General features: G+C 52.3%; 12 protein-coding genes across 12 annotated transcripts; 6 read left to right on the forward strand and 6 right to left on the reverse strand.

The window, feature by feature from the left end:
* Positions 1-354: 354 nt before the first annotated feature.
* Positions 355-1,528, forward strand: C7974DRAFT_397326 (Metallo-dependent phosphatase-like protein). The gene has a single exon (XM_046142180.1). It carries the CDS (start codon positions 486-488, stop codon positions 1,404-1,406), a length of 921 nt encoding a protein of 306 aa, XP_045995289.1. The 5' UTR covers positions 355-485; the 3' UTR covers positions 1,407-1,528.
* A 407-nt stretch (positions 1,529-1,935) lies between these two features.
* C7974DRAFT_397330 (Aft1 HRA domain-containing protein) lies at positions 1,936-4,643 on the reverse strand. Its single transcript, XM_046142181.1, has 5 exons — positions 4,196-4,643; positions 3,991-4,026; positions 2,766-3,900; positions 2,397-2,714; positions 1,936-2,312 (listed from the first exon to the last, which is right to left on the reverse strand). The coding sequence occupies exons 1-5, from the start codon at positions 4,296-4,298 to the stop codon at positions 2,309-2,311; spliced, it is 1,596 nt and encodes a 531-aa protein (XP_045995290.1). The 5' UTR covers positions 4,299-4,643; the 3' UTR covers positions 1,936-2,308.
* A 1,135-nt stretch (positions 4,644-5,778) lies between these two features.
* On the reverse strand, positions 5,779-6,798 carry C7974DRAFT_397333 (uncharacterized protein). Its single transcript, XM_046142182.1, has one exon. The coding sequence runs from the start codon at positions 6,513-6,515 to the stop codon at positions 6,024-6,026; it is 492 nt and encodes a 163-aa protein (XP_045995291.1). The 5' UTR covers positions 6,516-6,798; the 3' UTR covers positions 5,779-6,023.
* A 334-nt stretch (positions 6,799-7,132) lies between these two features.
* C7974DRAFT_212959 (uncharacterized protein) lies at positions 7,133-9,086 on the reverse strand. Its single transcript, XM_046137007.1, has 2 exons — positions 8,889-9,086; positions 7,133-8,838 (listed from the first exon to the last, which is right to left on the reverse strand). The coding sequence occupies exons 1-2, from the start codon at positions 8,908-8,910 to the stop codon at positions 7,382-7,384; spliced, it is 1,479 nt and encodes a 492-aa protein (XP_045995292.1). The 5' UTR covers positions 8,911-9,086; the 3' UTR covers positions 7,133-7,381.
* Positions 9,087-11,253: 2,167 nt separating this feature from the next.
* Positions 11,254-11,967, forward strand: C7974DRAFT_414594 (uncharacterized protein; the record flags this gene model as incomplete). Its single annotated transcript, XM_046143811.1, has 1 exon — positions 11,254-11,967. The coding sequence occupies one exon, from the start codon at positions 11,254-11,256 to the stop codon at positions 11,965-11,967; it is 714 nt and encodes a 237-aa protein (XP_045995293.1).
* An 842-nt stretch (positions 11,968-12,809) lies between these two features.
* C7974DRAFT_414595 (uncharacterized protein) lies at positions 12,810-13,520 on the forward strand (the record flags this gene model as incomplete). The annotated part of the gene is made up of 1 exon (XM_046143812.1): positions 12,810-13,520. The coding sequence occupies one exon, from the start codon at positions 12,810-12,812 to the stop codon at positions 13,518-13,520; it is 711 nt and encodes a 236-aa protein (XP_045995294.1).
* An 806-nt stretch (positions 13,521-14,326) lies between these two features.
* C7974DRAFT_213006 (uncharacterized protein) lies at positions 14,327-15,429 on the forward strand. Its single transcript, XM_046137008.1, has one exon. It carries the CDS (start codon positions 14,614-14,616, stop codon positions 15,406-15,408), a length of 795 nt encoding a protein of 264 aa, XP_045995295.1. The 5' UTR covers positions 14,327-14,613; the 3' UTR covers positions 15,409-15,429.
* A 484-nt stretch (positions 15,430-15,913) lies between these two features.
* On the reverse strand, positions 15,914-17,280 carry C7974DRAFT_397346 (uncharacterized protein). Its single transcript, XM_046142183.1, has one exon. It carries the CDS (start codon positions 17,103-17,105, stop codon positions 16,407-16,409), a length of 699 nt encoding a protein of 232 aa, XP_045995296.1. The 5' UTR covers positions 17,106-17,280; the 3' UTR covers positions 15,914-16,406.
* Positions 17,281-18,166: 886 nt separating this feature from the next.
* C7974DRAFT_414598 (uncharacterized protein) lies at positions 18,167-18,946 on the forward strand (the record flags this gene model as incomplete). Its single annotated transcript, XM_046143813.1, has 1 exon — positions 18,167-18,946. The coding sequence occupies one exon, from the start codon at positions 18,167-18,169 to the stop codon at positions 18,944-18,946; it is 780 nt and encodes a 259-aa protein (XP_045995297.1).
* Positions 18,947-19,476: 530 nt separating this feature from the next.
* C7974DRAFT_435017 (uncharacterized protein) lies at positions 19,477-20,943 on the reverse strand (the record flags this gene model as incomplete). The annotated part of the gene is made up of 1 exon (XM_046145031.1): positions 19,477-20,943. The coding sequence occupies one exon, from the start codon at positions 20,941-20,943 to the stop codon at positions 19,477-19,479; it is 1,467 nt and encodes a 488-aa protein (XP_045995298.1).
* Positions 20,944-21,580: 637 nt separating this feature from the next.
* C7974DRAFT_435018 (uncharacterized protein) lies at positions 21,581-22,489 on the reverse strand (the record flags this gene model as incomplete). The annotated part of the gene is made up of 1 exon (XM_046145032.1): positions 21,581-22,489. The coding sequence occupies one exon, from the start codon at positions 22,487-22,489 to the stop codon at positions 21,581-21,583; it is 909 nt and encodes a 302-aa protein (XP_045995299.1).
* An 897-nt stretch (positions 22,490-23,386) lies between these two features.
* Positions 23,387-24,704, forward strand: C7974DRAFT_213234 (short chain dehydrogenase/reductase). The gene is made up of 2 exons (XM_046137009.1): positions 23,387-23,888; positions 23,935-24,704. The coding sequence occupies exons 1-2, from the start codon at positions 23,557-23,559 to the stop codon at positions 24,599-24,601; spliced, it is 999 nt and encodes a 332-aa protein (XP_045995300.1). The 5' UTR covers positions 23,387-23,556; the 3' UTR covers positions 24,602-24,704.
* Positions 24,705-25,050: the final 346 nt, after the last annotated feature.

Raw genomic sequence — 25,050 nt, forward strand, 5'->3', positions numbered from 1 at the left:
ATACATGGTTTACGATCTTAGATTCGTTAGATTTTAGTTCACATTCAGCGATACACTTGCCAATATTTGAAAGTGACTCGACACTGCCATGCCAGATGATCCTGCCTCGGTAGGCGCTTTCGGGATCGGATTTCCAAACATGGTAGTTTCGGACTGTGGGAACAGCTGCCTCCGAAGGGTGTCTACAATTGGGAAACTGCTGTTGACAATGGCTGTTCGCGATATCTACCGGGCTCAGGCACTTCAACTCCAAAACATCTTCGCAGCGTTGTGCAGATCACGCTAAAATCGAAAGCTTGCACATCGAATTCGACGAGTTTCCTCTGTTTCTGACTTTTTCTCAACTCATTCTGATTTCACCGCCAACCCCGGCATCTCCATCGATTGTTTCGAGGCTCACAGCCCCCGTCACCTGAATCACCACGACATCAGTACTGCCTAAGGAAGAGTTGCAATCGACCTTGAACGTTCACTCACAATCCACAATGACAACTCCACGCTTTCAAATTATAAGCGACCTGCATCTCGAGACACCCATTCAAACACCATCCTACACGTACTTCTCTGCAGCAGCCAACTTTCCTCTGCTAGCACCCAATCTCCTCCTCCTAGGCGACATCGGCCTGATCGCACACAAGCAGCCTCTCCTCGCATTTCTCCGCTCTCTATTACAGCGAGACCCGCACCTAAACATTTTCTACATCCTCGGCAACCACGAGTCCTACCAAATGACCCTTGAAAACGCCCTGGCTCAAATCCAAAACTTTGAAACGACCCTGACCCACGACTTCGGTCCCAGATTCCACCTCATGGACCGGCGACGAGTCGACCTGACCCCCTCCCTCACCCTCCTTGGCTGCACCCTCTGGACCCACGTCCCGCCGCACCACGCCCACGACGTCGCCGCCGCGCTGAAGGACTTCGACGACGCGCACGGTGTGTGGGACCGCTCGCTGGACGACCACAACGCAGACCACGCGCGCGATCTGGCGTGGCTGAATGCGCAGGTGTCGCGTATCGAAGAGAGCGAGCCGCAGAGGGAGATTGTGGTGTTGACGCATCACAGCCCGACGACGGACGCGAGAGCGAATAGTGCGCGGTTTCTGCCTGAGAGGGCGTTGAATTCTGGGTTTCGGACGGATTTGAGGGGGGAGCGGTGCTGGGATAGCGTGAGGGTGAAGGTGTGGGCGTTTGGGCATACGCATTTTAGCTGTCAGTTCGTGGACACGGGTGATGTAGAAGGATCTGGGGATAGGTTCAGGTCTAGAGACGAAAGGAGAAAGTTGGTTGTGAGCAATCAGAAGGGTTACGCGTACCCTGAGAGCAAGGGAAACTGGAAGATAAAACCTGTGATCATTGGGAGGGAGGAAGGGGAGTGGAAGGTTGTGATCGGTGAAGAACAGTAACCTGTGAGCAAGAAGAAAGGGCACGAGGGTTGTGTTATCGGCATGAAGTGGAGCGCGAGAGAACCATCGAGCCTTCAGCTTTTAGACTTGGGAACACGGACTCTCCTTAGGATAAGCAAGGGAGCCAATGAAAGCCACATCTACACACACGTCTTAACAGTAACATCAGCAGGCAGCGTCGAGGCCGTCAGGAAATTAAACGTAAGGTTTCCATTGCTCGCGTATACGTACACACGGCCCATCGCAGTAATGCATCCACAGCGCCAGCTACAGCTTGCACACATATCCATATCAACCTAGCCTCACTGTGCGCCGCCGTTCCCAACCGTATTGCTTAAACTGGCAACAGGGCTCGAGGGAGAAACGCTGATGCAAAAACACCAGCCATCCTTGAAAATACACCACCACCGAAGGGAAAGCGCAGAGTCGACAAACAATACCACAGACCGGTAACGCCAAGCCAGACCACCTGGCTGCACCAGTCGTGCTTGGACGAGAAGCCAAAGTAAGAGAATATAGCGCCACAACACCGAGAAATGAATCAGACCCACCGCCATGTATGTACGTGTGCTGAAAGAGAGAAGAACCGTCGAAGGCTCGACAGGATCGTGGGCGCGTTTCCGGTACCGATGCCTCGTCGGCACCCAATGAGGTAATGAAAGCCTTTTGGTGACCGGGAGATGTTGCGTTCCTTGTTGTGAAGATGCCAGCACGACGTACGCCAAGCGCCAGACCATGCATTGGCGCAGCACCAAGGAAGGAGAGGAAGGATAAGGTGCGTGAATTAAAAGTTGGTAGGATCCAGTGAGGGAGATCAAAAGATGAAGCAGACCTCGAAGGAGTTGTCGGTCAAAACTCTGGGAATGATCCAGAGTTCTACCTGGCTCGCTCAGACAACATGTTTACCTGACTGACGGTGAGCAACTCTTCTCCTAAGCGGGGTGCTAACGTGCGTTCTGCCGATCATCCGCACCTGGCTGGTAGACATACCGGTTCATCATCTGACCCTGCATTGGCATCCCCATGTGGTGAACGCCATTATGTTGCAGCTGGGCGATGCCATATGGATTTTGATGGCTGACATCGCTACCAAGGAAGTTGTTCATAGCGTTGCCATGAAGACCTTGAGCCTGGGAGACTGGGCAGTCCTTGTGGGCAAGCAAGAGGGTCTTGAGGTTAACTATTTCCTCACGAAGCTGAGTGACAGTAGCGGAGAGCGCATCGTTCTCTGTACTGAACAACTCGACCTTTGCCTGTAGGTTGGCAAGCCATTGCTTCTTTCTTTGACGGCACTTGAGGGCAGCGACACTGTTCTACGTTAGCGTGTTTGTACAAAGCAGTATCAACAAATGAACATACCGATTCCTCTCGAGGAAGTTCTTGCGCTTCTCCTCGTCTGTCATCTTGCGCCCCTTGCTGTCAAACTCCTCTTCCTTGAGGTTTTGCATCTCATCATCGGAGTCATCCTCGTCGTCCATAGTGGCAGCGGCACCCTTCTTGCGACCACCCTTGGGCATGTCGTCGGCTTTGCGCTTGGTACCGGCGGCTTGCTTGCCGTTAGCAGCACCCTTCTTGCCTCGTGTACGAGTGCCCTTGTTTTGCTCACTTTGGCCGGACTCCGAGAAGTCACCAGTATCAGCAGAAGCCATACTGTTGATCGAGCCTTTGGTGTTACGACGACTGTGATCACCACCAACAGGTTGCACAGGCATGTGACCAGCATTGACTGACTGGTTGTTGGGTGCCATTGAGAATGGTGGCTGGTTATTCCTTGCACCGCCGCCGTTCTGACTTGCAAATGAGAGCAGATCGTTAGCGGCGCTGCTGACGTCATGGTTAGCGTAAGGATCATTTTGGGACCTTTGTTGCTGCTGCTGCTGAGCTTGTTGATAGTTGTTTTGGCGATCCATTCCTGCGGTAACCGTATCAGGTTGAGAAGTGGGTGCTACAGTAGTCTTATTTTGGTTAGCCTGAGCGGCCGCGCGCAAAGCAGCCTGCTGGAAGTCGCCCGTTCCAGGAGTGACACCAGCACTTTGCAGGTTAAAGATTGCTTGGGTATTAGGGCTGGGGGCAGGGAACATGGACCCGCCACCGCCAGGAGTAAGACCAGTGCGAAGCGAAGATTCGTTGGGAGTGGGAAAGCCTCTGAACGACTCGCTGAAGTAGTCGGTCTGACCTGTGGGGCCGCTGAGCATAGCAGGGCTTAGAGGACCGGCGCGCAACGATTGCCAACCAGGTGTGATGCCAGGCAGGGGGTTTGGCGACGTTATATTTGCAACAGGCGGCAGGATGGTACGGCCGCCGGGTGTTTCTACGGAGCCGTTTCCTCCGAAAGACTGTTCGAAGACGTTGGGCTCGAGCGAGAAGGGGTTGTGTACAGTGTTGAAGTAGTCGGCCGTCTCGCCAGGTGCTGATGGTTTTGGTGGAGGTGCCAGCGGTGCAGCATTGGATGTCGCAGGCTTTGCGTCGATGTTGATCGGTTCGGATACAGTAGCTGGTCGACAGGTCAGTCAAATGCGTTGCTGATGACGGCGACGATGCGCGACCAGGAAATACAGGTCGCGTCGAGCAGGAAGACACTTACGAATTTCCTTAATGTCTGTCTTGACCTCTGCAGGTTCTGGGGTCGACATGGTCAGTGATGCTTGAGTATAGTAGTGGCATTTAAGATGACGTGATGTGCGCGCAACAACCGCATAGGTGGGCGGTTGTGGTGTGCTAGGGAAAGGTGAAGGGCAGTAGCGACGCGACAGCAGGGCTGGGCTGGCATTGGGGATGGGGACACTTACCTTCAGTCTTAGTCACGAGAGGAAGGGTACCTTTGCCATCTTTGGGAGAGGACATCTTCGAGTTCGGGGGGGATGTGCGCGCGGTTTGGGTTGCAGCAGCCATGTTCGGTAGTGACGTAGCAGTCGTGGTCAAGGACGGACGATCGCTGTAGTACTCGGGCCTAAGCTCACACTTCACTCTCCACACACAACGTGTCTCGAGAATGCACCAACACGCGCTGGAAGGGACAGCTGTTGCGATGCTCCTAGATCTTTATTACAGACAGTCAGCATGCGCGAAGTTGACTTTGGCGATGCGCTCGCAGAATGCAACGCGACGGGTGCTGGCAGTGTGTGCGACAACAGGGTGGTTGCAGGGCCTTCGGGGCGCATGCGACGCGCGCGACAGCAACAGTGGCAGCAGCAGCAGCAGCGCAGCGACGTACCTTCAGCGACACACACAAGGTGCGGGGTAAGTTTCTGCGATCCGAATATCGATATTGCAAAGCACCGGCAGTGAGGATGCGATTGTCTGAGAGATCTCGAGGAATTTCGACGGTGACGTCAAGCCCCTATGAAGACGCTCCGCAACTGTCGCAGGCTACTTCTACTGGTTGCGCAATGTTCTACAAAGACCAAGCTAGTTCCGGCAGCTTGGTTGCGAACGATATTCTGTTCACTGGGATCTCAATGAGGCTCTTCCCAGGGCGGAGACGGGGATTGATGCTCGTGGTGACGATGACAATGGAGGCGTTCGCGATGAGGTCAGAGGGCAGGACAGAGAGCAATTTCTGGAAGTGACGCAGCTTTGTGCCAAGATTATAACGTGATCCAGCATCTTCCGGGCTAGAACCGTCGCGCCCGCTGGCGTGGCCATTCACAGTGCTGCTACCCCTCACCGCCCCGAAGGCAACGCTGATCGCTCCCCCTTTCGCTTCGCTTGCCACGAGAGGTGCGCTCGACCCCAGCAGAGGAGCCGTGCGACCTCTTCGATGTGGCCGGCATTCCGTTCCTGCAGCTTTATCTCGTGATATCATCCCTTGGAATAGACATCTAGAATGCAGCGGAACGCATATCCACGCTGTTCGCTGTCTATTCATTCGAAGGATCGGAAAGGGAAGCGCTCCGGGGGCGAGCCGTCCAACCGTCGCAGCGTCGATATGCAATGCCGGAACCGAATGCATCTCGATCCCTGGGTCTCTGCATCGATGTCGATCGACACAAATGCCCTCTATGAGTGGTCGAAACATAGTAGCCGATAGCGCTGCCGTTCCCACCAATCGAGGTACATCCAGCCTTTCTAGCGTAATGCCAAAGGTGTTGTTTGCAAAGGGTGCTGCTTTGAAATCAGACTTTGGAAAGTGCTGGTGGTGAGTCTCGAAGAGCAGATCTACTGATTACGACAGCCCGGCCAGTGCCGCGCGGTGCAATTCATGCCTGAGGCCAAGTGATGTGCTCGAACTTCAAATCCTCACTGTCTTTCAGCTGTGTTACCAGGCTACGGACGCCGCGGAAGCGGCTGTTCATCCACGTAGGCGCATACGGATATGCATGCCAGCGACATCATTGCCATGTCACATTGTAGCAAGCTGGACGACTACATGCGCAGTCGCGCGCGCTGTGTATGCAGTTAAATCTTGCACAGATTTCAAGCGAAGATAGCAAGTCGAACCGTTGATGGTTCGAAAAAAGGGTTTGTAGTCATGGGTTGCTATCGCGACTTCTCAAGATTTGAACAGAGTCTGGATGTAAAGTTCTGCGTAGATGCTGGTTGGGTATATTTGAGGTACAACGTATGTGCCCCATGTTCTCTTCATGCTGCTTGAGAGCATCCCTGCGTCCCAGCTCTTCACGACCCACGGTACGTCGTATAACCAAAAGGTCCCAGGAGCACAGGAACATGGAAATGCTCGCCCTTCTGTGCCTCCCTAACCACGAACTGCACAACAACCTCCGGGAAGAAAGTGTTCACCCCTCTCCCCCCAAAGTACGCCTCGGTATCGAATGTCAGGCTGTACTTTTTATCGCCTGCTTCATGGAACACTTCCTCCAGTCCCTGACTCGAAAATGGCGAGGTGGGTTTCCATGCAGTGACGCGACCGTCGCTGTTTGTTGTGGCCGAGAACTTTAGTGTGGAGTCCGAGGACGAAGATGGATTGAGCAGCGTAAGAACGACGGGGATGTCGCCTGCGGGCTTGCCAATTGTCGTGTCGAGCACGTGGCATGTGATTGGGGGCTTCTTCTCTGTCGACATGGTGAGCGATTGATTTGTAGCCGTTGGTGCTGTGGTCGCTAGGTGATTCGAGAGCGCGTCGATGCGTTGCGTTGCGGAGGAGGGCATGCAGAGATTGCTTGAAGCAGCGAGATGCTGTAACGTTAAGCTCTCAGAAGCAATTGAGCGTGTGCGACGTGGGGCGTGGGAAGTTGCGGGAAGTTTGTAAAGTCAAGTCTGTGCAGCTTAATCAGGGCCGGGAGTAGTGATGCGTGATGCGCTTGTCCAGCCTTGAGTCGTTAGATCGCACACAGGCTGTGGTATAGCAGATCTACAGAGAAGGGGCAGAGAAGTGCAGAAGGGCTTATCGGATGTATCAATGTAGTCGAACGAAGCTGTTCGCGGTAGGAGCTTTCCGTTGCCCCTCCACGATACCCCACAACGCTCAACGTCGGTGTCCTCCGCTGTCTCCATGCGCCGATCACCGTTATGCTCATCTCATTCTTACGCCTGCACAATCGCGCGCGAGTTAGCACAACTCTATGCTTAGCAGAGCTACTATAGCGGTTCCGACGTCCTCGGTAACGGCACAAATCTAATTGCAGAATATTGAAACGCCTGATCGTCTGTCACGCCAGTGCAAGTCGAAACAAAGATCCCGCAGCTATACTATATGTTTGCAAAACAGTTACGATCAGGAAAACAAGAATAATATGCACATCTGTGTAGAGAGTTTTGGTACATGCTCATAAGAGTCAATACATACATACATTGAAGCTAAAGGTGCTGATCATCGCACATATCAAAGGTATCCCATATCCATAGAAGTGAAGTGCGCAGAGAAGAGAAAAATGCCGTAGCTGGCTAGGTCAACCTTAATACCTTTTAAACAGAATCATAAACAAATTGCTCGCCCAGTCGGCTAGACTTGGGGGCTATGCACCAAACGCCTTGCGAATAACCAACTAAACCATCCAATTGTCCTCGAGCAGCGTCTACTTCAGATCACTTCTGAATTCGTCTGCAAACGGGCTCTGATCTCGCTTCGACATGGCGCTCACGCGTCGCTCTGACTCTTCGACAATGGGTGTCATCGGCATGCGCGAACGATCAGTGTCGTAAGATGTGATGCGTGACCCTATCGCTGGACGGTCTGATCGGTCGACCGCCAAGCTATCGTTGAATGGGCTGCGAAGATCGACGAGGCCTGTGGGTGTGGCATCCTGAATCTCCGTTACACCAGAGTCGCGCGAGCTCAAGGAGTTGCGCATTAAGCTCTGACGGGAGCGCTGGTGATCCTGCTCCTCCTCCTCATCGGATTCTGAGTCTGAGTCTGCTAAGCTGACAGCCTGACGGGCGCGTGCGTGCGAGACACCTGAATCGGTGGATGCAACAGAGTAGTTCGTAAGCGGCCGTGCAGGAGGCACAAGAGCCTCAGGGGTCGCTACTGCTGTCCTTTCGCCGCTCGTGAAAGAGCTCGACGAACTTTTTGGTGTTGCTGTGTCAGAGCTCTTCTTCTTTGTTATATTCAACGCGCGAACCGGTCCCAGTGTTGCTGTGCTCTGCACAGAGCTCTTAGAGCTAAGACCAGGCATCTGGATGCGGACTGGCTTGACCTGCTGCGCGTGCCTGGGATCGACCTGTGGTACTGGTGGCGTGCTCATCATGCTCACTGCGTCGTCGGGCGTGTTGGAACCGTTCGATTTGACACTGACAACAGCAGCCTTTCCGCGCACGATCGTCTGAGCCGGCAGAGGAGATACGATAGCGTTTTGGCGATACATGGTCGAAGCAACACTGTTACGAGCGAGACTGGGCGCAATGCTCTGGCGTGTGCTGTCCGATGCCATGGAGTCGCGGAAGTCGGGAACGAAGAAGTGTCGGTCGGCGTTGGAGTAAGGGCTGCTCATAGCAGAAGAAGGAGACATGGCAGGGACCGGCGGGACGGGAGGGACGAGAAGGTCGGGTGATCCGGGTCCAGAGCGGTTCGTGACACCGGGGATGTAGGCGATCTGGATGATGTTGGAGGCGCGAGTAAGGACCGATGAGGCCATCGAGGCGACTGTGTGTGTAGATGCTCGTGCGCTTCGCCGCGATGCAAAGTCGTTGTCTGTCTTCTCTTGTTGCTCCATCTCCTCTTCCTCATGCCACTCCATCTCAGATATCGGCCGCCTCTTCCCCTTCAAGTAGTACTTCCAGACGACGAAAACGATGATGGCGATGACAACGATACCGGCAATGACACCTCCGGCAATGGCGCCAGCATTTGGCTTGCTGGGTCTGCTCAGTGGCTCCGTGGGATCAATATCGCAGGTGACCTCAGCACAGGCGCCGCAGCTCTGTGGTGTCAATATGCAGACCTTTCCCCCGGAGCAGTTCATGCCATCGCAAGACAGATTTTTGCCGTTGGTGTCGCACTCAACGCAACGCTTGAAGAGAACATGCTCAAGTTCTGCAGGCTTGTTAGCGATGACCGGCCTTAGGCAGATGTGGAGTGCGCACCTCTGCGAGCGTTGAGCTTCATGATGGCAGTGGTGAAGGCTTCGGGATCGGCAAGTCCAAAGGCCAGACGTCAGCAGTGGACACACCAGCACGGCGATGTGTGACGCTGGCTGGCGAGGGATGCAGCGGCGAGAATAGCCGTTGTGTGACGGTAGTCGTGGGGCTGATCAAAGACAAAGAAGGAAGGAGCGGCGATCGAGGGAGGCAAGCGCGCTAAAGGAGTGAGCGGCGACGGCCAAAGGAGCCTGAGGAGGCAGTCGAAATAAAGGCAGCGAGTGACGAAAGATACGGCGAATGGACGAAGATGCAAGAACGACGACAGGAGCTGTAAAGACGCTCTGTGGACAAGGGACGGCCGCTGACAGGCGTGGGAGATGAGGTGCGGCGCTGTTGAGAGCCAGGCCCTGGTGCACACTGTGCAAGCCGCGCGTGTTTCGTCGGGACCCGCTCAGGCCAGGGACAGCGTTGTGCACGCGGATGAGGGATGCAGGCAGGAACACAAAGCCGATGTCCCAAACACTCTTTTGCTCGCTTCGTGATGGTGTTGCAGCCGGAGAGCAGTGTCAAACGCAGACGATCAGTGCGGGCGGGTAGAGGGGTCTTTGCTTGGTGTCGACGCCGTCGTGCACCCTCTTGCCCTCCTCCGCAGCTGACTGCCCATCCCGGATCGTGGCGCAGACCCTAATCTATTTATTGCATGCACCCCTGGGCAGCTTAGCTGTGCCTGGCGAATGCTGCACACAAAGGACTCAGCGCCCTGCACCACTTCAGATATCGCCATGCAGCAGTTGCCTTTCGTGCGCTGCTGCGAACATGTCGCACTGCTTCAGTCCTTTGCCGCTGTGTCGAGCATCCGCGTCGCCCTGCGTCGCCAGCCTGTCAGCCCGGAGAATAGGCGCCCTGTTTGGCGTGTCCCCGCACGTTGCCTTTTGCAGCGTGTCCAATATATCGAGCAGCGTCTGTTACCCACCACGTGCAGCCCTCCACAGTGTCTTGCAGCACCCGTCTACTGTGTGCATACATTCCAGAGTCCCTTGTTGGTGTACAATTGGTTCACTGACATAGCGTGCAGCCGCACTCTCGAGCAGCCACACCTGTCCAGGCCTCAAGGCTCAGCAGCTCAACAAAATCGCCGGGGCCTGGAAGGAACGGAGGCTCCACCCAGCAGTCCAGTAGTCCCCGGACGGTTCACGGCACACACATTAGCCAGGCGCACCTTCGTCAGCGTCCTCCACAGCTCACCACACTCCACACCAGAAATTTATCTGTCCGTGAACACCGTCGAAATGCCGCCGTAGTCTTGTGCAATTTTCTCCCGCCAGCCAATAGCACGTCTAGAACGGCTAATTACTGCGGCTTTTCGTACCACACTATCCGCAGAAAGGATCTCCCTTGCGGTCGGAGCATTGTCTAGACTTGAGCACGGATAGTTTGTGGGTCTTTTGCCAACGCTCAGCATAGTAGCACGGCATTCGTCTGCCCGACCATTATTTCAAAGGACTGCTGTATGCTTGTCGTACAGCAGATGCTTTTTGTCTGGCGTGCTAGGCGCTGAGACAGCTTTCCCCTTTGGCTCCATAGCACAGAACAGCTGAGACTTGCGCATCGACGACCAAGCCGTAGTACAAGAACCAAGAAAGCTGCAAAGTATCTTTTGAAACTGCGGTCACTGACTGAACATGGCTGCCAATTTACGCAAAACGAATAGTCTTTGTGATCTGCAGAACGCCCACTTCTCCATGTTCACCGGCCTGGGTACCTGAAACGTCTAGCTAGGATGACCAGAGCGGCACCTGAGGTACCGTCGATCCGAGATGCCCACAACGTTGGAAGTTCAGCAAGGATAAAGGGTATCAAGAGTTTAGAGAAGTAATGTGCGTCATCATCGATATGCAGTCGTTCTTCATCTCGGGCTCAAGGTATTCCTGCTTCGGTACTTCATCTCAAGCCGATCCTATCAATTGCAAGAGCTGTCCCCGTTGAGTTGCGGTCCTTCACATATTTGAGTAACGCGCTTGAATCTTCAGGTCAATAACATCTCTACTATAAGCACAGAAACATTACTTCCATATCTCATGCCGCAGAGGGACCGAAGGAAGCTCTCTGTAGCACATCCATGCCCATAGACTGACATGGGCAGTATCAAAGTTAGCTAATGATAGTGAAAACTGATATCGGTTATTTCACTTTCATTACAACTGTGTTCTTTGGGTATCACTTACACGCGAAACCACCATTGTGCAGTATCATTGCAGTGCCACTAACATATAAGCCAGACCAACTTTCGTGATAACTTTCGAGCACCATCTACATCTGAACTGACTTACACCCACTCACGTATCAACCGCAGATCGGCTTCAGGAATATGCAGCGCTACTCACTGTTCGTAGCTTTCGGCGACGGCCAGGACGTGTCTGACGACCGCTACGATGCAGCTGAGCTCTCCACGTACGGCCAGTTCCACGGCCCTTCCTCCAACGCCTATTCAGACGGCACGCCTCACGAGAATTCGGACTCCTCTTCCCGCAGCTTCCGCCAATCTCCGTATGATGAGCACGGCTACCCTATCGAAGGTGTCGATGCAGGCGATGGGGATCTGCACCGCCGTGCGCCGCGGAACCAGGCGGGTGAGTCCTCCATCCCTCAATCTGACCCACGCGTGCTTCTAGGCCGCGACGATCAGCGGCCAAATGTACTTGGGCACCGATCTAATCTGTCCGATCGGATTGATGCCAAAGAGCGCCAAGCACGCCGTGAGACCTTCCGTGAGCGTAGGCAACAACAGACCGAGGATGAGTACCTGGACGAACTGGTGGAGGAGCTAGCCGAGCTTCAGGAGCTAGGCGCGTTGGATCCGCTGCAGGAAGCTCGGGAACTTGAGCTTCTGAAAGAGGTTCTATTTGACGGATGCATTCATCGTGCGTATGTAGAGGCGCGGAGTGAGCAAGATGAGCGTAAAGCGTGGCGTGAGCAGCGACGTATGAAGCAACTCAAGCAGCAGCAGCGTGAGTATGATGAGACCGCTTCGAATGTGCGTAAATATGGACGTGGCACCTTCCCGTCCTATGAGTTCTGCTAGGGTCGAGTGAGCTTGAGAAGCCGACTGCAGATGAGCTCTGATCGTGAGCTCAGACGTAGGTATGCTTCGACATTGGCCATAGATCTGGTAGGTGTTACGTGCATTTCATTTGTTTCAGAGGATGTACGCCTTGGTTCCGACGTGTTTATACTCCAGTACACGATTGATATATGACCTATTACAACTTCAGGGGCGTTTAAACTTGGCTGTTGAACCACCAGTTTTGTCTTGTAAACTCACAAATCACGTTGCAATTCAAATTGGTGATTCCAACCCTCACGTTTCCTATCAAATGAGAGTCTGTCTGCTAGAGGCCTTTTACAGTCATGACTAACTGAACAGCCGTCGCCTCTCTCTATGTGTAGAAATTCACCCTCCATCCTGCTTATTCAAGTGAGAAGTCGCTCCGAGTCAACGAGCTGATTGGTGTTTCAACGACGGTGCAGGTTTATGCAAGTCGTCTTTCGTTTATATTTGCAACATACCGAAATTTTCCTATTCACTTGCCTCATGAGTTTTGGCAATGAGTACGAAATCCGACCAAGCCAGACGCGAGGACATTCTCAACCTTGCCTTGAGAACCTCCAGTCCGTTTTTCTTTTCTTTGCCTTGTCGAAGGCCGGGTTCAGAAATCAGCCCGCAGCACTGTGCGGACACAATTGCAGCACACTTCTCATAAACCCGCAATACTTTCACTGATTGTCAGCATGGACAAATGGGGCCCTTCCTTGCATATAAGTCCTGAGGTCGTCCTAGAGCCTTGTTGTCACAACCACATCCCACACATACTCAAACCAGCATCCTGACCAAACCTGCACTCAGTCTCACACTCGACAGTAATCATGTCACGCTACAATAGCGGTCGATACGACCAGCTCTTTACCGAAGAGGAGGAGCAGGACACAAACTGTCGGCGCCGTAGTCCTTTCGACTACGAAGACGTATCTAGTCTACAGATGGTACCATGCCGACGCTCTGAGACCTTTTCCGCCCAACGTCCCACTGAATTCACTCGCTCTACTCGTCTTAACGATGGCTTTGATGAGGATTCCCTGGGTTGCCAGATGAGCCGCATGAGCTTCAATGAGCGCCCCCGCGGTGTCCAGCTCGATCGACCAAGCCGGTTTTATGATCACGTTGCTTCGTACAACGAGCGTGCACGCCCTTCCTACGAAGATGCAGAGGTAGAGTATCTCCCTGAGCGCCGCGGACGCCACCGCGAGTTCGATGTCTACGAAGCGCCTCGTCGTCGTGCTGTCTCTCCACGTCCATCTACAGAGCGTACCCGCCCGCGTCGTCAGCGCAGCCCCGGTCCGTTCGCAGACACATTCACTCGTTTCTCACAAGGCGATGGCCGTGGAACACGCGTGCGTCAGCGCAGCACTAGGCACTCCTGCGCTGCACAGCACGGCCCAGACTGTCCTTACTGTTTCACGTCGAAGTACGAGGCCGACTGTGCTGCGCAGGAGTGGGAGCGCGGCGGCGCTGATTGTGAGGTGGTTTGGGATGAGCATCTCAATGGATGCTGGGCAGTTGTTTTCTACGATTGGTAGAGGACGATTGGTGTTCTTCCGAGAAGGCCCAGGACTATCATAAGATGGATGCCTCCAACGATCTCTTCGTGCTCGGTCGTTCGATCGGCCATTCTCTTGGTATGTGTCTGTTTAGTAAGGCATGCGTTCTTTACTTTTGGGGTGTTTTGGTTTGGACGGTCATTGCAATTCGATCAGTAGGCAATCTTTGGAATATTGCGCCACGTCAGTCGTTTTACCCAAGTTCTCCTTTCTTTGCGTAGAACCCGGCTACGGCTATCGTCATATGAGTATTCTCTGATCTGATTTTCGCCCTTCAGGACGTTTCTGGCTTTTCCGCACACTGTAAACGACTACACCTTAGTACTGGTTAGGTTGAGTAGACATGCGTAAAATGTATCAAGTTTTTGCACCATCCGTCCTCCAGTCCAGATGTTGTCGACGACTGACTGTCCACAATCGGTGTTTGTGATCCATAGCAGCAGCTTCGTCACTCCTGCTTCGTATAGTTCAAGAGATAGCAAGCAAGATGAGTTAAAAGACTTAGCGGCCACTCTGTGATATGTCACCTCTCCAGTATTTAGAAATTGAGCAACTTACTACTTTCCATTTGCAACGCATATGAACTGTGTGCGTGGTCGTGCACAGAAAAGTCCTAAAGAGCTGAGTAGACGATGTTGATTCAGGACGAATTGTGAGTTATTGTACGAAGGTACAAAGTGCAAAAGTGTTAGGACCGCAGGAGCAATGTGCAAAACGACAACGAGTTGGAAAGGTAAGCAGTGGTCTAGCCGAATCTGGTCTAAATGGTTTCGGCCCTCCTTTCTTCCTTCCGTCTACCTCCTATTTCCACAAACATGATAGCCTTGGTGTGCACATATCTCGTACTCAATTAGCCTGCAGGAAGAGATGACTCACTTCAATGTGATTCTTTCGTGTGAGATCAAGGAAATGACACGGCTGTGTAAGGAGACATCGATTTCTCAGCAACCAGATTATTCATCCCAGGGATTACATGCTGACGGCGCATCACGTCGCAATAATACACGAGCAGACAAACAACTCTGAAAATCAGGCATGAATATGTATAAGATTGCTCCAAGAGCTCGTGCATATGGGTATCCAACCATTAAGCAAGATCGCCGAACTTCATCTTACGATGCCTCACGCAGTACAAGACGTCGAAGTACGCTCCTCGCGTCAACAAGGGCGTCAAAAATCAAAGGCCAGATCGCTGCCGCGCGAGCTATTACAGCTCACTGCCCAGCTCCTTGACTTACAAGATCTGTACGCTCAATCGCAGCTGTCTCAGGCCGTGAACCAACAGGTACACATAATCGCCAAAGCTGGTACACCAATCGCCCGCATCGTCTCCCTAGGTCTTGGGAGTCTCTTCGTGACAAAGGGTCAATCTCGACGCCTGAAACAACTTGCCGTTCTACTAGCCGTCCGCGATCACATCCAAAAAGAGCAGAACGAACCGATAGAGGTCTATGCGCAAGATCCCAACTTCACACGACCCGACGAGAACTTGCTCATGTCACTCGGCATCCAAATACTGTGTACACCCTCTGGATCCGACCTCGGCGAGGCAACGTCGTTCATCACACCAGACACCCTCGTCTACTCCCCTTTCCTGACCTTGGAAGCATACGAGCAGCTCATCCTAAGATACGGACGAGGGCTGCAGTATCTCATCGGTGATGACTTCGATGCGCTATTACGGAAGTGGCCGAAGCGCAGCGCTGAGCGGAAGCAGGTCGAGGGGGTTGTGAAGACCGGATTGTCGAAGTATCGGAGGAAGACGGTGGCTGGGGAGGGTTTCTGGACGGTGGAAGATGAGACATTTCCTATGGCTGTCTATACCAGGACAGGGTTGGAGCTTGGTAAGCTCAAAGCTAGAATCTAATGGCAAAACGCGATGTTGCTGATTGCGATATGTGCGAACCCTTCAACACACTGAACCCTTGGTGTGCTTCGTTCTAAAAGATGGCGATGAAGTTGGAGTGAATGGTGATACACTCAGTCTGTACAGGTAGGTACTTGTTGCCCAGTCATCAGGCATGTCGTGAATGATGCACATCCACAAATACTGGAGCTTGGGGGAACTAATCAACGGAATGGCGCTTACGGAACTCTCAGGTAGAGTCGCTAACGGAAAGCTACGCTTGAAGCCATCAATTCGTTCCGAATCAAGCCTGCAAACCTCATAGGGGGGACTGAGTGTTATGCAAGGCCCCCTGCTGAGCATGTGTCTATTTGTAATTCTTACCGCAATTAACATAAGGGTTGGCGCTGTCTGCACCTCGAAGTAGCAAATTGTACCACGATGCCCATGACCTCGACGAAACTCGAACTCTTTCATCGTCAACCCTAGCTGCGGGCCTCGTGCGCTATACACCCCCCCCCCCCCCCCCCTTCCGATCTCCAGGTACATTCAATCTCGCTCCTTCTTCCAATTTCCGATATCCATGCAGGGCTTGGCGAGAAAGAACCAAAGAATGTCACCGTTTGGGACTCCTGGCCATGATGCTTGCCAACCCACCACATCAATTTAGCGCATATGTAGCGGAGGCCTCAAGCTGATGTAGCAGAGGTCCATACGTCGTCCGATGATCAACATAGCTTCTTTTAAGCGTTGCGCATGGCGATTAGCTTGTCTAGGCACCCAGGAAACTTCATTTCAAGGTGGGTATTCTCGCAAAGTATTGCGAGACTTCGAAGCTTTCAGTGACTTGCGTTAGATGTAGGCAACGAGTGTGGGCTGCATAGCCGCACGGTTCAGCTGAGGGGTTGCGCGATGCGTCCAGAGCCGAGGGCGTTCAGCGAACCAGCCTGAAAACGTCCATCAACTATACAGTACATGTAAGCTGACAACTCTGCAACGCTACCAGACCCGACAGAAACTTACGCATAGAAAATCTTGTGTGAACCTGGTGCAGGTAGTTCGACCCTCTGCGAATTATTTGCATCAGCTTCGACTTGGGCCGCACTCACACCGGTAGTATGTGCCCACGGTATCTCTAGTCCTCTTCCAACCGACTGCGCAAGATCGTTCTGCCGTCTCTGCATCTCCACCTTCTCGATGACTTTGCGGCAGATATCGCGATGCGCCTGTTCCATCTTGCTCTTGACGAACGGCATCAGCCACCATGAGCAGCTAACCTCAGCATCCTCAACAAGCACCCACTCGGCGTCACCAACACCCTGACCCTCACCGTCAACTTCGCCCTCGATACCCCCTTTGATGACACGGTAGTCTGCGCGTACAGTGATGCCAGAAACGTCTGCACGCGACTTTATGCCCGTTGGTATGTTCTGGTAGCAGCTGGGGAATGTCATGCTCTTCTTTCCCCATTGCCCAACGCCAGGCAGAACCGTGACGCATTCGGTGACACTGTAAGTATGAACTGGGTTCAGATCGGTCGGGTACCAGTATGTGTCCTTCAGCGTCTCGGGCGCGGTGCTCGGGAGCCTCTCGTGGCCTATCGTGAGGGCTTGAAGAGAGAGGGTTGTACTATGATCCTGGAGTGCAGCGATGACCTCTGCAGGTGTGAGATGCGGCGGTATCAACGCGGCAATATGAAGATGGTGTTTCGCGCTCATCGTGGGGTGCTGGATACTTCGGCTTTGCGATAGGGAAGATGGAGCTCTTGAGCTTTGTTGTTGATGCTTCGCAGCTGCGCAAAGCCAGTGGATTCACACTGCTAAGACCAATGTGCAAGTGTACCAGCAGTCAATACATTAAGTACATGGGGGTCTGTGTTGCTGAGACGTGATGACCGTCGCGATGACGATCGTGCTGACCCAGCCTCAGCTCGCTACTACTTGCGGCAGGGTCAAACCTGGTACCAATCGGAGACACGCCGTCATCAAGCCGAGCGTGGAATACAGTAGCGAATACTCAGCGCTCGTGTCAGCATTACGCTCGTTGCGTTTCTATGCAAGTTTGCAGTCTGTGAGCAAGTAAATCACAGGTAGAATCCAAGTCATCTTTCCACCTTCGTCGATGCGTCATCCGAACCAACCAACCTAGCCCGGATAGGACAACTCGCTTTCCGCGTTTCGCATCGGCCGCAACTCTGTCCCAGGAAGCTGAAGCAATCCACTTGACAGAGGAGATAATTAGCATTCCCATCCATCTTCATGGTATCAGTAGAGGCTAGCGATCAGTCTTCTGCAGACCCCCCACACACACATACACACAAACATCATTCATCACATTGCGTCCGCAGATGAGCTTAAGCACAGCCTCAGAATGAGCAACGCGTCAATAGTGTAGTAAAGTCGATGGCTACATCGCAGGACGCTGTAGAGGTAAAACTGCGCTCTGAACGGAAGTCTTCAACAGCTTGGAGAACCTTGACAATGTATAGCAGAGGTTAACTTTCACCTACCTGATCTGGACAGACTAAGAATGAGCGCCAGACTGGCAATACTGCAGCTTAATGCTACTAAGAAGATTTATCGCCATCAGAAAGTTATACGGATGCCTGCTTGCCGCTGCCTGTTCACAGTGAAGACGCACCTTCACTTTCACCCTTACTCCAAGTGTCACTAGCACACAAATTTAACGCACTAACTCCCTGCAAATTTCCTCTGTCTACAACCAGTTTTCTCCTCCGAACGAGCTCTCTCATCTCCGTGCCTTCAAGTTCACCTGCACAATGCTGGATGTGGTCAAACAATCGACAACACGAAGTGCCAAGCCTTACGGTCCTGGCCACGGCCCCATCCACGACTACGCGCAAGACTCCGCCAGAGCTTTACAGATCATCCAGTATCGATCTTATCAACGCGATATTTACATATACCACGTACGCAGAAATCTGCTGCCACTTCCGCTGATCCGCAGAGCACTACAGCGTCAAAATGAGTACCATGACAGATTGTCAAGCTTCGATCCCATGCGCCATTACCCAGTAACTGATGGTGACGAGATCCCAGCTGGATGCATTGAAGCTGCATATCTGCCTAGTGTTTTCCACGGCCATGGCTCCGCACTTGCACTGCGATCAGATCAAGCGTCAAAAACAGTGGAGTGGTTCGTCTTCAGTGGCCCTTTCCATGACATCTTCCTATCTCAGATCATCTGCACTAACGGCGACTGGATTCTGCAGCCAGACCTCCATGCAGATGACCCTCGGAAGGTCTTCGATCTGGTAGGGTACGCTGGGAAAGGTCTGCAAACAAGGACCGTGAGAGGCGCAAATCGTGAGCACAAGGGCTGGCATGATTCCCTGTCTTCTGCTGAAGAAACAAAGAGGACTGTCAAGTTGACGTGGAAGGGGTATGGGAACGAGTTGAAGGCTGACCAGGAGCGGAGGAGACGAGAAGAGACGGCCGAGGGAACAGAAGAGGAGAGGCAAATCGATGCACAAGTGAGTGGAGATCTATTTGTACCCCCACAACCACCTCAGAAGCCAGTCGCTCGGCACAAGGCTTAGTGTGAGGGGAACGATCAGATCCTGGCGAGGTCAACAGTCAGTGTTTAGATGCCTATCTGCCCTTGAAGTAGTACAATCGGAACCACCATTACCTCTGCAATGCTATTGTTCATATTGATGGTTTTCAGCCATCGCATCCCAGTTTGATTTGTATCTTGCTTGTCTGTTTTACCGGCATCAAACATCGCAAGACTCCTTGTTTCTAGTACATGGATAGATGGCACCCGGCTGTTCATGAGTAGACTGTTATCTCATCCATCATCTCGCCCGTTTTCATGATTTTGATCTAAGACCACTCCGGTTATATGCTTGTTCGTGAGGCATGGGAGGCTGAGAAAGACGTGATTAAAACAATACATTATTACTTGTGCATGATAGTCGACTCATGAGCCTGCGAACCGATAAAGGTGCTAGCTTTCCTTATCTTCGACGAAGAACAGGTCCGAGTCGGTATGGTCAAGCTTCACGTCATCTGGGCTTATACCGGATGAAACCCTGACATTATTTCTACTCATCCCTTCAAACCAATCTCACCCCTTCAGACCAATCTCATCGGCGGTAAGGATGAACTCCATGAACCCAGCATTGGTATCGAGGATGTTGTAAACGTACTCCTCTGCTGTCGGGTAGAAGTTTGTAGGGTAACCGAATTCCAGGGTGTATCCATACACCTTGTTCAGCTTCTTGTCTCCATGCCAGCGACTAGACGCCCAATCATCAGAGGCCCCCGAGGTTGGGTATAAACCGACGGCCTGTGATGCCTCGTACGACCTTCCACCGACTGCAGACATGACGTCAGTCGTCTGATTTGCGACCAGCACGATGTTGTACCAGTCTTCCTCCTCAATATACTCGCCATACAAGGTATCATCAACAATACCACGCTTACCATCGTAAGCAGGATTGAATAGATTCTGTTTAGGATCATTGGACTGGTTGGTGTCGTCACCCCAGGAATACAGCAACGTGCCTACAGCAGAGTGGACGTCGATGAACCACCTGATCTTTGGGAAGATGTCATACACCCATTTCATGTTACGTGTTTCGGGCTCAGAGAAGGGTCCAGTACCGTAAAATGCTTGGGAAGAAGGGTTTGTTGATGCGGGGGAGACTGAAGGATCGAAGTGCTTCGTGAAGTTCCACATGAAGTCAAAGTTACGATTCAGATCTACACCAACGCTAGCAGGAACACCAGCAATGGCGGAGGCCGGGTTACGGTTCTTGCGCCAGAGGTTGCTGTTGGCTTGGTCGTGGCGGACGCCATCTGGGTTGGTCATGGGAATGAAGACGATTCCTGCGCCAAGGGCTTTCTTGACGTCGGAGTTGGTGTACGTCTTATTGCCATATGTAAGACCCTTGCGGTGCTTGTTGGCGTACAGAAGGTCCGAGATGAAGTAAATCAGGTTGTCTGGTCCACCTCGTTCACGGGCATGAATACCGGAGGTAAAATATATGTGCTGCTTGTCTTTCTTGATCTTCTCGGCTTTGTTGGCGACACCACCCCAGACTGTGTTGCCTTCGAAGGTCTTGTATGGCGCCTGGAATAATTCCATGCCATACTCTTTTTCTAGACCCTTCAGAGCTGTGTAAACTTCGTCGGCGTTCAAGATACCGGCGCTCTGGTAGGATCCGTACACATCCGGCTTCTGGCTACCCAACCCGCGAGGGGCGACCTTCCCTCCCTTGAAACGATCACCTTTTCCAATTGGTGCTGGTGCTGCCTGACGCTTGTTCAGATGATCAAGAGTCTCAATACGGACTGATCCGGCATCCAGGCTTCTTTTGTAATGGTGGATTTGCTCCTGGGTAAGCAGGGCGTGAAGTCTGTGCTCATCCTTGGTAGGAATGACGACTGGATGGCAGCCATAGTCGATGTGGGCATTGTCCGAAACGAAGTCCAATAATTGGGCCTTCTCTTTCGCGAGGAAAGCAACACTTAAGAGGTCGTGTGCAAGAGCTGCTGTTGGCAAAAGACCGAGAAGTGTGGAGACCTTCATGGTGACGTGTAGTGGAGAGTGCAAGATAAAGCCTGCGCAGTACGTCCGAGAACCTCTACGCAGGCTTTATATATGTTGAGTGGCATATCGCTCATCCCGCAGCTGCCCTGTAGAGAGTACGACTGGCAAGTTCCTGGTTGGTATGAGCGACCTCCTTCCTCATTTGGACAATATTCCAAGACCGCCACGGCCTTGGCCACGCAGAACACTCACGATAGCAGCAGGTCCGAGCTGGTTATCTGCGAGCGAAGGCGAATAACAATTGCGAATTCCTTCCCCGGAAATCCACGCTGAGGGTTTATGGTATTAAGGCGCGGGAGAAGGTGTCGCTGAAGGCGTTGCCAAGCCTGTGGAATGTGACCGGTTATTCGCTCATGATCTTGTGTGGTCACCCTAGTACCTAGGTAGGCAGCGCACAACTCATATTGCTGCGCCCATGATCATTTTGATACCTAGTCTAGTCCTTAGCTATTTAGCTGTCAGATTTGCAGTGGACTTCTGCGACTGGCAACAGAGAGACGCATTCCTGCTTACCTAAATCAAGGAAGGTAGAGCCAGGGAATTAGCGTGATGGAAAAATAAACCCATAAATTTTCCTATCAAGATCATGCTCTAACCAACACCAAAAACTAACGCTCTAACCAAAAACCAAAGCTCTAACTTCAATACTTTCTCGCCCAACGGCTCCTTCGGGTGTCCGTGGATCTAAAAAGGCGGTATGCGGGACCCTTCCGTACTGACCAAATGTTTCGTCGCTGTCAAAGCATTTGAGTAATAGACGGTCCTCATTCTTCATTCCGGACCAGTAATACCACTTCTGGCCCGGGTTGTATCGTACAGACGCTGTTTGGCCGGTACGATGTGGATATCGATGTTCAATTGGCACGAGATCTTCATCCTCCACAGTCTGGCTGTCAGCCACAGCTAGTGAGAAGCCCATCACTGGTCCATTGAGCGGACGCCAGATGTTGATGATGCGGTAACGACCCTGGAGAAGCTGCTCTGCATCTTCAGGCGCATGGAGCCTCACCCTCTCAGCTGCAGACATAGGCGTTTGGTCGACGTGAACGCGTTGTACAGGATTGCGGTTACCAGTCGGCCGTCGGATTGTATGATCGAAGAGAATCACCCTATGTGCGCCAGGGATGTTGTCTTGCAGGAGCTTCTCGACCTCTGGGTAGTATACGCCACGGATGCGCTCATCATCCTTAAACTCTGTTTCTGCGCTCTTGACGTTTTGGTATGTATCGAATGCGTTATGATCAAGATTGAACTTTTGCTCCTGGCCGCGCAAATCGCTCAATGTTACTTCTTCCCAGCCATCGCCCCAGTTTCGCTGTGGAACACCAGGCAGAGGCTCGACATAGTTGTGAGGTGACGACCCGTCTTCCGGAGCCTTGTAGAATGACAGCTTCGCATTAACGGAGCCACGAGGGATTTGTAGCCCCTGAAAGTTGACATCTTCATGCGTCGAGGTGGAGGCTGTGGGGACAGATGCTCCAGGGAGCTGGTGAGCTGGAGTCGGGTGTGCTGCGGCGGTCGTCATGTTGGCGGGGTCGGACTCTGTCGATTTCGTGGCAGTTTGATCTAACTCGCTGCGTGCGAGAGAAGGCGGGAGTTTGGAAGTGATGGTATTGATGGTAGCAAGGCAGCTGATCGTCATGTGTGACTGGTATACTGAGTTGTTGATGCTCACTCTGGAATGCGATTTAGTTAAACGCTTGACAGCATTCGAAGATTTTATATACAACAATATGGAGCATCGGATTAGAAATACTCAAGAAGGCTGTCTTGGTGATGCAACTTTGTCAGCCATTCATCCGACGAGCTGTCGCGTTTGCGGGGGAACGCGGCGATGATGCCATGGCTTGTTCCCGTCACGGTTTAGTAATGCATGCTTTCCAACGATGACAGCTGACAAAGACAGTAATGGCGTGAGATTTCGAGGTACACTGCATCTCAATCGTATCTTCGATTGGTGATGGGCAATACGACTCGCTGTCAGGTTGAAAACCAGAGATGTGAGAGGAACGCAGACGGATGAAGCTCGGACTTTCGTCTCTTGGCGTCGTCATTGCTCGAAGCCTCGAACTTACACTCTGCACACCACAAAAAATGCAACTAAGACCAACTTAGTAACCTGGAGGAGCCGATTCTGTGTTCCCGGTACAGGACCCACTTTTTGTGGCGGATACCTGGGATCGCAGCGGCAGCACCCAGGAGCCGTCGTAAGTCGTGAGTTGTGAGTATCGAGCTCTCCTGAACAATTTCATCGCAATCCACCGGATTTCTATATTCAGTCCTAGTTGATTGTCCCCAACTGGGCAGTCTGTCTTACTATTGCTTAGACCCCTGTCATGTCAACATCCTTCTCTTTCTTACTTACGAGACACCATGATACAATTGTCAACAATCGTGATCACTCTATGAGCGAGGATACGCTCAAGAAGATATGAAAGTTTGGCCTGTTTCCCGCCTTCTTACACTCGATGTCATGGATCCATCATTACTGATGCGTCGCGCGGACGTCATGATAATATCGTCCCTTGCTACGTCAATATAAGCGCCCACACGGCCCATATAAGTCTATAAACTGCAAGTGACTGAGCTATCATGCTTCGCCTTTTCTCTCGGACCATTCCCAGAAATTCTAACGCGCTACGATCCCGATTTCAGCCAAAACTCATTTACAACTTTGCAAGCAACATGGCTCCCGGCAAGGCCAACACAGACGAGCTCAAGAACACAAAGCTATTCGATGTCTCGCACGTCACAGCTATTGTTACAGGAGGAGGTACTGGCATCGGGTTGATGATTACCCAGGCGCTGGTAGCCAACGGTGCCAAGGTCTATATAACCAGCCGACGCGAAGAGGTCCTAAAGAAGACCGAGGACCTACACGACCACGAGAATGGCGAGATTATCCCCATTGTAGCAGACGTCAGGTATGTAGCGGTAATGAAGGTCAGAGGGTTCGCTAACACCGAGCAGCGAGCCAGAGGATGTCAAACGACTATACAAAGAGATTAGCGAGAAGGAGCCTGGGGGAATCCAGCTGCTGGTAAACAACGCCGGTATTGCACGCGACGACAACACTAAGTTCTCTACTGCTGGGCAGCCAAATTGGGAGGATGCACAGTCGGTCTCTGACCACTTCCTGAAATCACCTCCCGAGTCGTGGGCCGACACCTTCAAGACCAACGTTGGCAGCATCTTCTACATGTCAATGACTTTTCTGCCTTTGCTGGCCAAGGGTGGAGACAAGACCCCTGGGTATACTTCCTCCATCGTGAACGTTACATCCATTTCAGGTGCGATGAAAGGCTCCAGCTCAGGACAGTTCGCATACGCCTCCTCCAAGGCTTCAGCAACACATCTGTCAAAGATGCTTGCAACAACTTTCATTGGCACGAAGGTCCGTGTGAACGTTATTGCGCCAGGCGTGTTCCCGTCTGAGATGACCACTGGCTCTTCCGATAAGGATAACAAAAGTGTCATTGAGGGTGGGATGTCGAATCCTGCTGGCAGGCCCGGCAAGGACTCTGACATGGCTGCTTCAATTCTTATGTTAGCTGGTCCAGGTGGCGTCTTCTACAACGAGCAAATCCTGTACCCCGACGGCGGCAACACTCTCACTCAGCCCAGCTCAAAGACTTAAAGGCCTGAAAGAGTTGAGAGTCTACAAATCCGAACGTTCTATCTTGTCTTGCAATCGTCATGTCTGCCAGAAGCGATCGGATTGTTGTGTCAAAGTGCTTTGGCGTGAGATCGGTGATTTCCATCATACAATTTAGCAAGATATGGACCTTTGGTGAAACTAGACGTATCGCTTTCAATGCGCAGACCCTACCGCCATTCAATGTTCAATTTTCGAAGTTCCAACGTTTGACGAATCTACCCCACTTTGCCGATTTTGACGGACCAGCCGCTTGCAGAAAATTTTGCCAGCAGTACAAAATAGCGCCTGCTGAAAACATTGACTGTCCAAAATACAAAATCAACGTAACTATAGTGTTCGTGACGGACAAAGCGTTCATCAAAACAGAGTAACATCTGGCCTAATGGCCCAATGGCAAGGCGCTTGACTACGATTCGTTCGGTAATCAA

Source organism: Boeremia exigua (genome assembly GCF_020726555.1).
Source record: "Boeremia exigua strain MPI-SDFR-AT-0100 chromosome Unknown C7974scaffold_8, whole genome shotgun sequence".
Classification (NCBI taxonomy): domain Eukaryota; kingdom Fungi; phylum Ascomycota; class Dothideomycetes; order Pleosporales; family Didymellaceae; genus Boeremia; species Boeremia exigua.